The sequence below is a fragment of the Tyto alba genome, unplaced genomic scaffold, assembly GCF_018691265.1.
Source record: "Tyto alba isolate M040663 unplaced genomic scaffold, T.alba_DEE_v4.0 Super-Scaffold_9, whole genome shotgun sequence".
Taxonomy (NCBI): domain Eukaryota; kingdom Metazoa; phylum Chordata; class Aves; order Strigiformes; family Tytonidae; genus Tyto; species Tyto alba.
Genome location: NW_024881330.1, coordinates 40875386 through 40889958, shown reverse-complemented (window position 1 = coordinate 40889958; position 14573 = coordinate 40875386). Strand labels below are relative to the sequence as shown.

General features: G+C 38.6%; 1 protein-coding gene across 2 annotated transcripts in view; it reads right to left on the bottom strand.

The window, feature by feature from the left end:
* Nucleotides 1–14573, bottom strand: part of TOX (thymocyte selection associated high mobility group box) — a 226164-nt gene that overhangs the window by 83927 nt on the left and 127664 nt on the right. For both annotated transcript variants that reach the window (XM_042786269.1, XM_042786270.1), the window contains exon 3: nucleotides 9200–9442. In XM_042786269.1, coding sequence (XP_042642203.1) covers nucleotides 9200–9442 — 243 coding nt within the window. The remainder of the gene's footprint in view (nucleotides 1–9199; nucleotides 9443–14573) is intronic.

The window sequence follows — 14573 nt, the reverse complement described above, 5'->3', positions numbered from 1 at the left end:
AGGCTACTTCTCTTACTGACTCAAACAGCAAAGGTACCTATTATTAAAGTTTCTAATTGTGAGTCACTGCAATCTCACTCATAACCCAGGGATTTGGTAAAATTTCTATGATGCAGCCATATGCAGTACATTGATTAAATCTGTCGCATCTGCTTTCATAATTTGGCTCTAGTTTCAGTCTCTGTTTAACATGCAGTGTGGATCCACAATCTGGGGAGAAGGGGGATGTTGCAGATACTACATCCTGTCTTTTACATTCCCTTTCCAGCAGAGGGCTTCGGTGATTAGCAGTGTGATGCATACATACATTCACGTATAGATACATACATGTGCATGTACCCTGAACACTGCAGCCTGCATCACCTCCAGGTCAGGGCAGGCACACAGAGTGTAACATCTCCTTTGTCTCTTTTCCTTCCCTACAGGTTGGTTGAAATAGGAATGTTGGATACGCACTTGTAATACATAAGATAAACTGTAATGCCTTCGTTCACCTGAGTTCGGATGAAAAGGTTTAATTTTTGCAGGTTTTGTAGTGAAAAAATACGCATGAGCATGCCTTAGAGGTGTTCCTCACCCCATAATGCTTCTTGCTGCCACTACATACTTTTTTGTACGTTCTTTTTTGTAACTGTACCCATCCATGAGATGCACAGAAAATGAATTAAGAACATTCATTTTTGTATCTTTATGGCCCTGTACAACATGCCATAAATGCAGTTCAGAGGTGTGTGAGTGAGGCTACAGAGATCCTAAGTTGCATACATGTGGCTGAAGTACAGCATTACACTAGCAGTGGAGGTTAAGGATTTACACACTGTCCCCAGGGAATCCCAACGTGAGAAAGGGCATTTACATAGTGCTTCTGTACAGCCTTTGTATAAATGAGGCGGGGAAAAGACAGAGAGGCAGATCTCAATCTGAAATGAATCTTTATGTTATTGAAAGGACCAGGGGAGGAGTAGACATCCTTACATTTTAAGCGTTTCTTAATTGCCTTGAGAAAGAACAAGTGATAAAAATAAGAAATGGGTTATTTTTTACTGATGATTATTTCTCCAAATCTCAAAACACTACCGAGTAGATATTTTTTTTCCCTTCCTGCTGCAAAAATTCTGTGGAAAACTCAAACAATGATGCTTAAAGTTCTGTAAAACCATTAAAACAGACAAAAAAACCTGTAAGACTGTTAATTGGACCTTTCAAATTCCTACAACTCAGAAAAATCAAGACTGTGTTTTTTCTCCCAAAGTGAATTAAAAATTTTACTAAATATCTATGACTCTACATAGGCAAGACTAGATGAGGAGGATTCACACTCCATTCTAGCAGGTGGCACTGGCACGAACCTCTGGGCTGGTGGTGTCCCACCATCAGCAGAGTCATGCAGCACATCTGAACTTCCAGCATGCGAATGGCAGTTCGAGTTAAGACAGTGCATGCCACAGTGGGACTGGTTTCATCCACACGAGGCATCTTTCTACTCCTGAACAAGATGGGACGAGATGATGAACGCAGTACAAGTCCATGAAGGGTGTGCAGTTTTCTCAACTGTTTTTCGAGTTTCAAGGAATGCAAATGCATGCATTTAAATCATGAAACAGGTGGAAGAAGAGGCTACTCCACCTGATGCACAAAACTCTCCCTTTCATCTGCACTGTGGGCTTCTCTTTCCTTTTTGTCTTCACAAAAGCGTCTTCACAGTTTTTGAGAAAGACATTTCACTTCTATGCTACCTACAGGACTTAAGATCACTAAGATGTTTTTTTTTTTTTGCCAAAGACAGCCTTCAGAAACATTTCATTATCTTGCTGTTCTCAACAACTGCGTGCGATGTTAAAAGCAGCAGATTAAAGTCAACAATCTCTGCTGCTGAAACCCCTGAATTTCTGACATTTTCTGAGAGTTATGTTTTCTCTATTTGCATACTCTATTATCTGTTTTGTTTGACACTTGCAGCTATGATGCTGCTTATGCATTAATCACTCCTGTGAGTACCTCACATGTGAGGTGTTGTATAATCTACCACCCTCAACTGAAGGCTTTCTTTTCACGGCACATTCATCATGTCTTAGCCTGTGCCTATCTGGTTAAAGTCTAAGAAACAATAATTAATACCACTACACATATATTTTTTTTCTTACTTTTTTTTTTTATGTAGCCAATAAATTCCTATCAGACAATGGGTAACTGCTGTGAAAAAAGTTCACCAAAGCATTTTCCACAGAAGGCTGTTTTCAAAAATAAAATACACCACCTTGTTATTTCTTCTTGAAATTATATTGAAGTTGTTTTCCCACTGAATTTGTGAAATATGTGAGCCACATGGAGTCTCAACAACCACACTCAAATAAGCAGAATTCTGTATTTCCCAGTTGACAGTAAATCAACAGCTTCATTGGCAATTTTAAAAATGAGACCTAGAATTATTCTAAAAAGAGTTCTGGTCATTTGAGTACAAATATTTTCCTACAGCAATGAGCAAATATTTACTTGCTCTATCTTTAAGGTAAGTTCCTAGTACTTACAGACAGAAAGTATAGCTTTACCAGATATTTTAAGACCACAAAAAAAAGCTAATTTAATGAAAAACACTAGCCACAAATATTTTCACAGCAATACTATTCCTAGCTGACCTTGAGAAGGTGGGGTCCATCAGTTGCCTGCACACAAAGGGTGCTTTCTTCCACTCTGTTGATTTTCTCTCGGGAGGATAAAACTGTAGAGGCACTACCAGCGATGTTGCCCCTACCATGTATGCATGGACTAATGTTTACTACCAAGAACCCCCGAGGGACAATGTGTCCCATGGGAAGGTTCTGGTACCCCACTGCAGTGGGGGACCATTAGTCTAGTCCCAAAGAGAGCACATCTTTTTGAGAGATGCCCCATCTCGATTTCAGTACTCGGGTACGGAGAACCAGCCACCTCCCACAGTACATTATCTAAATGGTAAATCCCTATCACTGTTAAAAATGCATGCTTTGTTTCTAGTCTGATTGTATGCAGCTGTAATTTCTAGACTTCGGATGTTTTAATGCTTTTTTATAGCACGGTGAAGAGCCTTCTACCAGCAGATATGCAATATGCAGGTATTTATAAAATCTTGATCAAGTTACATCTTAATCAGCTCCTCTACATATCCTTTCTGTTGTCTTCCTGATGACAAAAGAGTGGAGCAGACATCAGAAGTAAGGAAAGATAAACATGATGTCCCAGAGCCCTTGATGGAATAAATCACCATAATTCTGCTGAAGACTATAAAGTTATGCTGACTGACATCAGCTGAAGATTTGACTGTGTATCCCTATGGTTAGGATGTTTGACAAAACATACACTAACTATAGTAACCTTTTGCCACTCAAGGCTTATTTCAGTGAGAAAATCCAGCTTGTAAAATATAGTATTTAAAAAAAAAAAAAAAAAAGGGAAAAAAAAAAAGGAAAAGAAAGATATCCTGCAAGAATACAAAGTTGCTTAATAAGAGAAAAAAAAATAAATACTTTAACACAAGATGTTCTGTGACCTTAGCTTTATGATTCGGTGGTTCTGATGGCAATAACTCACTGCAATAAAATTTGGGGTAGCAGCAGGTCTGTGTAGCATAACAGTAAATTTTGATGTAAACTGAAGACCAGAGCCTGGTAATGAGGCACAAATGTGAAGTATTCACCAGAGAATAAAAGTATCTTCTACCACTGGCACGCAATACAAGATAGAAAAAAGTATCCAAGCATGATTCAAATCTCAACACTTAGGCTATAAGGGGTAAATCTTTTGTTTTGTTATGAAAGTTATTCATCTTCATCAGAAATAAGAAATTTCTGTTTGACTCAGTAGTTAGTACTAACGCTTAAAGGTGCCAAAAAAAATCAACCATATAGGTCAGCCTCAAGATGAGTCATGAATACTGAATTTAAACTAATATGTATGAAACTGGTAAAACAAAATCTCTTAAATGCATCCCAGCTACAACAACAACAATCTCCTGTACTAGATTTATTAGCAGCTGTACTGTAAATAAGAATACTAGCTTCATTCTACCTGAGATGAAAAATGAAAAAAAAAAAAAAAAAGAAGTAGCTGCCTGCTTTCTTCCCTGTTATACAGTGCCACATTTTCTTTAAGATATTACTCTCTCATGGGTTGCATATCTAAAAAATATAATTAATGAAAAAGTATAATGTAACTGTTCGGGCTTTGACGAATTGGGGCATAATGTTAAATAATTATTCATGGCCTTTATTCTTCCGTCAAAGTGTACAAAAAAAAAGCTTTTTGTTGCTTTTTTTTAATCTAAGGACATAGGCCATTGTGACATGTATTTTATTTTAAACTAATGCTTCTATTATTCCACATCTGAATAATTATAGCTGACATCATCTACTCTTCTGTGTCCTAGAAGATCTTTAGCTCTAGTCCGCAGTTACATATTTTATGCATTACATGAAATAAAATACTTCATGATTTTGAAAATATTTATTTTAAAAACAGCAATGAAATTGTCTGTAATCACATTTTCTGCTCTGCTTTGAAAGCAGCATTATTCAATATGCCAGTGGTCTTTTCCATAAGAGCAACATATTAGAAATTCATGCTGCTCTAATATATCTGAATTCATTGATGTACTGCACTCCCTATAGACCTAAAGAAACATTTTGCTTCAGTTTCATATGTCCTGCACATTACCTACTGATGTGGTGGTTGTCAAAACAGTTGTACAGTAGCCTTTGAATTCAAAGTGTGCCTTGACTGTATACTAAAAATGACAATAAACCTAAGTATATACATTATGCTGGCTTTTGTTGCCAGCACAAGTAGAGCATTTGGGAAATAAATCCCCTGATTTTATTGCCTTTTAACATCTTTTCCACTTTAAACTTCAAACCCAGAAATTTGAAGCATTTCAAGAAACTAAAATCTTTTTTATTTCTTTCTTGTAAATTTTCTATAGTATACCATCATGAGCCACATTTTCAAAAAGATCAGCACAAGATTATAAATGAAAGCACTCCAAAAATAGTTGCTTTTTTTTTTTTTTTTTCCTCTGTGTAAAAACAGCACTGTCATTTTTAATCCTGTTTTTTGGGGGAAAAAGCAATCACCTATAGGATATACTAAAGAAGCTGAAATGTCTGTAATTCTGTTGATAAAATGAACACACAGTAAAACTAATTTTATAGAACACAAGCAAGAGCATTTTTACAGATAAACACACGTTCTCATAGGGATGGCATATTCATGCATTTGTTTGCAAATGTTAGAAGGGTAGTTCTTGTGGTCCTTGGAATATTTCAGGAAAATTAATGCAAACAAAGAAGTGCTGGCAGGTCAGGTCCCAGCTGGAACTGAACCAAACCTAGACAGGGCTACCTTCAATTGTAGTAAATCAGGAAGGGATCCCTATGTTGGATCCCTATAGGCATGTTGTTATATAGAAACAAACATGCCTACAGGACTGTCAGTACATCTTCATTAAACAGCTCTATCTGTATCTAATTGGATCCACTTAAGAAGCAGGAATAGAAGCCATGCCCATTCTGAAGGAGGACTTTAGAGAGCTTCCCACACATGGCCGACCACGCTGGGGCTGGACTGTGTGTTCATACTACCATGTATCATATTCTGAACAAATTATGTAGACTTCTGAACCCCCCAATATTCAGATACAATGAGCATCTAAAGAGATCTGTATGTGACAGCGAGGTATAAATTAGTGTGCATGTGCATGTGTGTATATGCCTGTATGTCACCTGAGCAGAAAACAGAAATACACAAATACAGAAGTCGATATATGATCTGACAGCAGAATAATAAGAAAGACAAATTTTAGTGATTTTTTTTTTTTTTTTAAGTAGTAGGGGTGCAATAGGAATCCAAATCAATCAAAAAAACTTCAAAGAAGGCTAATTCCAAATTTAAGTATCAGACACAGTAAAAGGCAATGGGAAATTTTCATCTCCCAGCACTGTAAAATTTTTCAGAAGGAATTCCCACAGTGTAAAAAATCTGTAAGAAGCTGATCCCTGATAAGAATTCACTGAGCTGGTAGTGAGCTCTTATTGTGTGTGTTTAAGCACTTCCACAGAGGAGAATTCTTAGAGAGCTTGGGGCAAATCCTGCAATCCTCACTCAAAGGGATTTCATCTGCAGCTTGGAGGGAGTGCTGCACAGTATGAAACCAGGACTTCTAATGGGAGGAGTTTTGAAAGGGTCTTAGGAGGGGTACATCCTCAATTTTCAATCTGTCCAAAATCACAGAAATCCTCATCTGAAAACACCTGGTTGTTGAGATGAAAGAAAAACGCCATACTCAGTGTACAAACTATTTTTCTACTTTGTTTCTGAGCTCACTGTGTTTCCTTTCTCTCATTTGCATTGTCTACAAAAACACCAATTGAAAACCACTCACTAGTTCTAACATCAACAAAAAGGAAGGTATTATTGCTAAAATACCAGCGTGGGTTACTAACTGGCTAAAAGGAAGGATGTTAAAAGTAAAAAAAAAGACTTGACCAAATTCAACCCGAGACACATTGCACTGCAGTTGAATTTGTCCCAATATAAGTAAAATTTGCTGAAGATGTGAAATTAATTAGGGATAGAGAACAGCCAACAGATTCATTTCTAAGAATAATTTTTCTAAAAATACTCATGAGTGCCCTGAAAAATGAGGCGACATACATGGTTTGCAAACACCCTAAGCAGTAGTTGATATACCAGAAATTATATGGCAGCAAGGGTTTAGACAGATTGGAGAAACTTACACATTATTTTCTATGTGAAGCAATACAAAAGTGATTTAGGCAAATACTTGTTAAATGGATCAGAGTTTGATGAGATAGTAAAAAGGAAACTTAGAGATGAGTAATAGCAAGAGAAAAGAGTCATATTGAAGAAAAAATGTGCAAGGTTCTGGATTATAAAGAAGAGCTTCAAAGATAAGTAAAGAATGCTAACTCTACAAAATCCTCTGTCTTCATCAATTGAAAGCCAGAAGGACAATGGGGCTATTCTATTCACTGAAGAAGTCACTGAATTCACCGAAGATTTAACTTAAATTATAGCCCTCAAGTTAATTTCTCTCAAGTTATCAAATTAAAATCAGAAGAACTATACTGCCAAACAGCGATTGAAACAGACAAAATCATGGTATTAACATCCTACCAGTTGCACTAACGTGAGAAGTAACTTAATCTGCTTGACAATCAAGCCAGCTTGAGTTAAAACTACTGCTAGTTAAGAGGTCCTCTTGTGTGCAAAGGGCATGCAAGTTAGGGATAACAGTTGACTTAGCCCATGATGCTTCAAGGATCATGCTTTATTTATTGAACAAACCCTCAGAAGTGACTCTGAAAATTTAGTGCATACTTTCTTGATGTCTGATTTTCATTTTTTCTGATCTTCACTAAGTCCCAATAGCAAAATTGCCTGGTTCTATTATTCAGCTTTTTTGTATTTGCCCTCGATGCAATAATTCACTGTGATGATCTACAAACTCTCAAGGCCCTTTGTTCAGAGCTTGTTTCAAGAGGTTAATGTGGAACATCAGAATTTAAAAGAATGCATAGTTTTGAGCCACAGCCATGGCTCAAAAGAGGTCAGTTCAATGAAATACTGCTTGTCTCGACTGCAGTGCTGAGCATTTCTCTTACTTTTTTCAAGTCTTTTCATAGCTCTGATTCTCAGAACCGCACAAGATTTAGTTCATGCTCTTTAATGCACACCATCAGCTCTGCAGAAATGCAAGCAAAATTCAAACATTTCCACGAAGTATTTTTATAGTTCTCTATGAAAATCTGCTTCTCCCCCCTCCTCCCATCATTGAACAGAACCCTGGGGTCAGATTCTGACCTCAAACAGAAAGTGTGCAACATCTTAGTAAATCAATAATAACTAAGCAGCACATAAAAAGCCAAGACTACACACACACACCCGCCCTGTACAGCTTGTTGGACATCCTCAGAGGGAATGCAGAGCTCCTCAAAATCAAGGCAGCTCTATTTTAATTAAGTTGCAATGAAGCCCAGTGACAAGGCAGTTTTTTTGTTGTAAACTAACGGTTTTCCTGCCACCATGGCTCCTGGCTCTGGGGCTGTTAGTCTGAGAGGCTGAGCCCAGATCCTTCAGCCCCCAAACGTCCATATGCTGCCTCAGCTCCCAGACTCCCAGGACTGATTTATTTTTTTTTTTAGGTAATGTGATAGGAAGCTAGCAAGCTGGAAGCCTAAAGAGCCTCAGTCCTTAAGTGCAGAGCCTCCCAGCTGGGACACAGGGCCCTAAGTCTCTGATCCTTCCATGAGAAGCCCAGACCCTTGGACCTCTAGGACTTCTAGGATCCTTAACTTCAGCTGTCTGGATCTGCAGATCCTGGGCAGCCCATCTAGCAGAGTGCCTGAAGCCCAGTGAGTCCCACACAATGCCAGGCCCCATCCTTTTCCCTGTTTTTTTTTTTAACTCTTTTGCTTAGAACTGTACATCGACATGAAATAATCTTGTCTGGAGCTGCTATGCAATAAGTATACTAATTATTTGTAGAGCCCACTTGAAAATGTAACACGTAAAGTAGCTCTGCAGTTGTTGCAAGCAATTTAACATTCAAAGAAGTGATTTATAATATCAGGCTTCCCAAGATTACAACCATAATGACTATCTGACAGACTTTATAAGCAAATCGTCCAGTCATTTCAATTGGATTCTGGCTGGCTAAAGACTGGGAACTGTAAAAAGGCTATAAGATTTGGCCTAGAATCAGAAATAACATTTGCTGTTTTCCAAACATGCAGTAAACAAGGAGATATTAAATTTTTGTACATCTCTCAGCACATGCAAATGAGAGTGGAAAGAGCCTCGTCAGACAAACACAGAACAACGGCCATCTGGATCCAAACCCTGCTGCAGCGGAAGTCAAAGCATTGAGCCTCCTTTTGTCATTATTTACATCCGTGTAATGTGGGAGTAATTCTACTCCAGTCGGTGGGTAACATCTCGGCTTTCAGGAACTCAGCTGTAAACCCCCCGACCGCCTCTGGTAGGGGTAGGATTTGACATAGGGCATGTAAAACCCAGAGTCAGGTCAGCTCGCTCCATGACTTGAGTGGTACAGGAGCTGCCCCCCCCGGAGGATTTCAAACAAGTCTGTATTTCCATGATTTCGCAACTTACAGCAGATCAGAAGGGTGAAACTAAAAAGGCTTACCACAGAGAGAGAATTGGAAAGCAGTGTCCCGTCTTGGCCAAGCATGTTGGAAACTGTAATTTCAGGTAGATCCATGTTTTGTGGATGAAATGGAAGGAGGCCGTTGTGGTTCATGGGATGACACAGCGAGTGATACCCAGACTCTATCTCGTTCAAGTGCACCAAGGAGTGGTCAGGCAATGACGGAGGAGTTATAGGAGGTATGTTAAAATCTTCACTTTCAAGACTTGGGCCAGGAAAAGACTAGGAAAAAAAAAAAAAAAACAAAACAAATGGAAAGTGCTATGAAAATCATGTGAATACTGGTCAAGAATAATAATAAAAGTCACAGAAAACAAGCAAAAAGAGCCCAACTCACATACTTCTAAGCAGGAGCTTCAATTTAACAAAGAGAGTATTTTAAACACCCATATATTATAACAGTGGAGTTTCACCATTATGTATGGAAGAAAAATTGCCCCTAAGGCATAAGAATCTCTGATACTTTCACAGCTTCCATTAGAAAGAGATTTTTTTAAAAGAAGCTGAATTCAAACAGATTTCAAGGGTCCTATTAAAATTTTCCAAGTGTTCATCTAGCTGAATACCTTTTTCATGGGAATTGTGGAAAAGGGAATGCAATTTATAAAATTAACATTGGCTCAAGGTGGTTCATAAGACTCCCTGCTACTCAGATCAAGAATTACAGTGAAGAAGAAAGTCACCGCTTGTAGGCTTACGAAGAACCATGGGTTTGTTCTGCTACACAGAAAAACAAATAAATACAGAAATAGTACTTACTTTGTATGAATATACTTTGTGTTTATAAAAATACATTTATGGTGTCTCAAAACCACTGATTTTTCTTTTCTTAGTCTATCAACTCAACAATACATACCTTTTGTTAGTCTTCTAAATGAGCTACTCCACAAAGCAACTGTTTAGTCTTTTGTTGTCCACTGCCATTAAGACATCCAACCCAATCTGATCCAATGAAAAGCCACAGGAAAAGTCAGAGTAATGCACCAAGGTGATTAATTGCTATTATTTATGTATACTCTTCGTACTGCAGGTAGGCTCATTTGGGAGATAAGGGTGGGTATGCTTGTATTTCTTAAAGGAAAAGTTAAGCTGGGTCAGATACCTGATCCAAATCAAGAGTTAAAGGGATCAGTTGCAATGGTTCAGCCTGAAAGGCTGCTCTGCTTTTCTGAGAGCAGCCACAGTCTCATTCCCTTTGCAAGTGATCAGTTTTTGCACATCCCACGCCCACAGTCACAAGGTTTATAGCAGCACAGAGACTACTTCCACCCTTCCTACCCCTCTGCAGCAACGCAGCCCTGCTCCGAGTGCTGCTTTTGTTAATTCTGGAAATGCAAGGATTTAAATACATTCTGCTCCTGCCAAGTATCTTCGGGAAAGATGAAAATGAGAGCACAATTTCAAAGAACAGCTATTAGAAGAAAGTATTTTCCCCGATATGAGTTTGCAAACGGAGGACAATATGGTGTATGAATTCGTGCAGAAGGACAAATGAAGAATCAATGCCCAATTATAAACAAAGGGGGGTCTTCATTAGTCATCATAGTAATCCTGTCTACCTGATGCCTGAGGTTACTCTGTACAAGCATGCATATAAAAACTTAAATCAGACCAATAACAAACAGTGTTACATGATTTTAATGAACTGCTGAACACAGAAGAACTTACTCTCATGCACATTGCCATGGTCACTTTGCTTGTTCCCCAACAAGGTTTACACCTCTGTTACCAAACATCTTCGTATCAAATAGAACAGGAAGGCTAGATTGCAGACGCCAAAATAAAATCCCAAAGAATTAAAACAACAGAACAGGAAGAGGAAAAGGTTTGGCAGTGATATCACCATCCTTATGTGTGAGGACTTTGAGTCTGCCCATGCTTTCCAGCTGTGTTTCTCACCTCTGGTACAGGAGTTTGCTCTCCCATTGACCCTGCCCTCACCTTAATGGGAAGCTGGTGTGAGTCTACTGCCATTTGTAAGTCCTATTTGCCCCTGCTTTTAGAAGCCACAATGCAACCGTCAGTAGAGACATCTCCAAGGGAGGAAATACAGTAAAAACAGACACTCACTAAATGGGAGACTTACACACGGTAAAGAGAACATGTCATATTCACTCAACCAGAATGTATAAACTGTATGAAACCAAATAAAATTATTGTGGACACTGTATACACTAACTATTTGCGAATTACTATTATATTAAATTGATGATGAAAAGAAAGGTGTCTAAAGTGAACTTAAGGCCTAATACCACAATAACAAAGCAGTGACAAACAGAAATGAAGGAAGGGACAACATCCATAATGCTCTACTAGACCAGAACTATCCCACACAAGTCCACTTTGATTTGGTTACTGTAATCCTGTAATCCTAAATTTAGATCTATGTAACCTACACCTACCAAGAGGGATTCATAAGATGTGAAAAGAGAACATTTTGTGTTCAACATTGTCTTTTCTACTGTCCCAAAAGACTGATGGCCTCAAAAGAGTTTTCTCTCCCATGAGTTTGCAGGTACAAATAAGTGTTAATGTCTGTTTTCTGTCTCTCACTATCCTACAGTGAAACACCTTGCACTGCATCTCGGTTGAGCCAAGATGCCTCAACACTTTCTAGAGGAGGAAGAGCGATCTGCCTTCCACCTTTTCTTAAGTAAAACTAATATGAGAGTCTCGAGTATTGTCTCATCACTTTTTTAATGAGAAGACACTTCAACTTATACTTGCTACTAAAAGCAAATATTCCTTAACCAAATATTGATAGGCTGGATGTGCCTATACCACTAATATTGGAGGCATTCAGTAAATCTGATTATTTGTACGTCCTTTGTTCATGCCATATGTGGATAGTCCAGGTTTTACTTTAGTTAGACTCTGATTTGCTGTGTTTCAAATGGGTCTTTAATTAGTAACACTTCAAAAATGGTGAAAGCAATTGAACTGGCATTACGGCATCAGCTTCATTTATTAAAAAAAGAAGTAAAAGACTAGTGGCATAAAACTCCACAACCCAAGTTGTGTCATGTGTAACTATATAATAATGTTACATATATTAGATGGGTTAAACATTTTAAATAGGTGGTTGCTCTCTGATTATTTAAAATATAATCACACCATGGCTATTGCCTGTGAACCTGTTATAGAGTGTACTTGGTCCCACATCACCTGCCCACACCACTGTCCTCTACACTTAAATACAATTCTTAAAGTAGTAGAAGTAGCGTAGCAAAGGCAGTAACAACACACCACGTGAACATATAATTCAAACACCAGTACTTCCTACAATGTTTGTTCTTTTATTTTTTTCTTTTTTTAAGACCTAAACTATTTCACTCCTTCAATAAAGCTAAGCATATTATGCCAATGGTCTGGACAGGTATTTGAAAGCATCTGAAGGGCACCCTATTCACCTAACATTTTCAGCTATTTGGCATTTCCATACTTAGTATGTATGTATATACCACATACAGACATAACTTCCTCAGAGAAGTTATTTCAACTGCGGTGTGACAGTACTCGTTTGTCTTCTCCAGGAGCACGGTTCAGATGCTTGTGATGACTTGGCACACTGGCACATCAGAAACCAAAAGTCCTATACACATTTGCAGCAAACCCAACATACCCCAGAAACAAGGCTGTTGCAAGTGTGTGTGGAGGGAAGAAGTGAGGAACAGGACATCTGCTTGTCCTGCCAACAGCAGCTACCAGCTTCAGACACCCACTCCTACTTTCCTGCCACCTCTGCCCTTGCCACTGGCAAAGCTTTCTTGAGGAACCATGTGGAGTCCCACTGATGCAACTGATCCAGTGCTGGCAACGGGCTCTCCTACAACCTTCTTCCCCAAAAAAAACATTTAAGGGAACACCAGCAGATGGCCAGGCCTGAGATTTTCCCTGCAGCAAGAACTCTTACTCCAAGGCCAATTATCATGCTGTCCCAACCCCTGGGGTTTCTTAGAGCATCTCTTTTCCAAACCAATCCATTTATCTGGATTTTCTAATGAAAGCAGTCATCTACCATAAAAAGCATTAGGGAAGGCTATACTCCCTGTATCCAGTTACAATGCATAAGTACAGTTCATATGTATTAATAATAAATGGTGGCCTGTAGCTTCAGCTCTGTTAGGCTTTTCTTGGGGGTGCGGAGAAAGGTTAGGCTCTTTTGCCCACCCCCCCACCCCCCCCCCCAAGGGTGTTTTCCTTCATAGTTGGCTTAACCATCAGCAGGACTTTCTCTATTCAGAAAGAGTGGGAACACCTCCTTTTCATTCTACTGGTCACAGAAATACTAGCAAGTTTGCCTTTTCACTTTTGAGTCAAAAAAGAGTAGCAGTAAATGCTTTATTTACTTTACCACAGAGCTGCTAGGAACTTTGCCAGTGGTTTTGCTTTCATCTCATGACTGTGGGAGAGGATGAGGTATTTATCAGCTCTTAATTTTCAGGGAACTTCCTAGACCTTGATTACATTCCAAAGAGAAAGCCCTTTGCAAAGTAACACCATTAAACCCACTGTATAGCACTGAACAGACACAGGCTTTAATTTTACTTTATTATAAAAAGGATTTTCATTACATCTGTATTTATTATAAACAGATTTCAGTACGTTTTAGACAGGAGTGACACAGTAGGAACCTCAGAATTGAACATCCTTAAATTTAGGCTATTTACAGACGCAAAATTATGAAAAAGCTTTTTGAATCAAGGATGGCTTCCCAAATCTAAAGGACAATATTCTGTTTCTATATTTGTGGTTAAATATTTGTGACACTTCTACCTCAAATGACGGAAACTTCATACAGCAAATGATCGTGGAGATGCCTACTCTGAGATCAAGAGACCTCTATCTATGCCACCATAGCCTATAATTTTATGAGAAAAGCTTGCCAGTATAAAATGATACGAACACTTAACCCTGATTCACTGTCCAAGCTTTTGATTCTGAACAATGACCTCGTTGGTCCCCTTCAATTTACCTTTTATGCCACTTAGCCTGGCCAAATCCAGGAACATAGGTGGAACATGGATGGAAGTGGAAGCTATGGAAGGGGGCAATAAGGTGGGGAGGGAGTGGAGGGAGGGGAAGGTGTATGTCAAAGGTCAGTTCTTTAGCACGTCAGAGTAACTTTACTTCAGTATGTCATAGGTCAGTTCTTTACTTTAGTAATGTGTGACTCAAATTAGGGCTAAGTATCTTGCTGTGCTAGTAACACACACACACACAAAAATCTCATATTTATTTTCAAGGAACCCAGATACTCATTGTTATCAGAAAAATAAAGAAAATGCTTCTACAACCTGCTGCATAAGAGCTGAGGAAAAGGGAGTAAGAAGAAAGAAAGAAAGAAAAATAA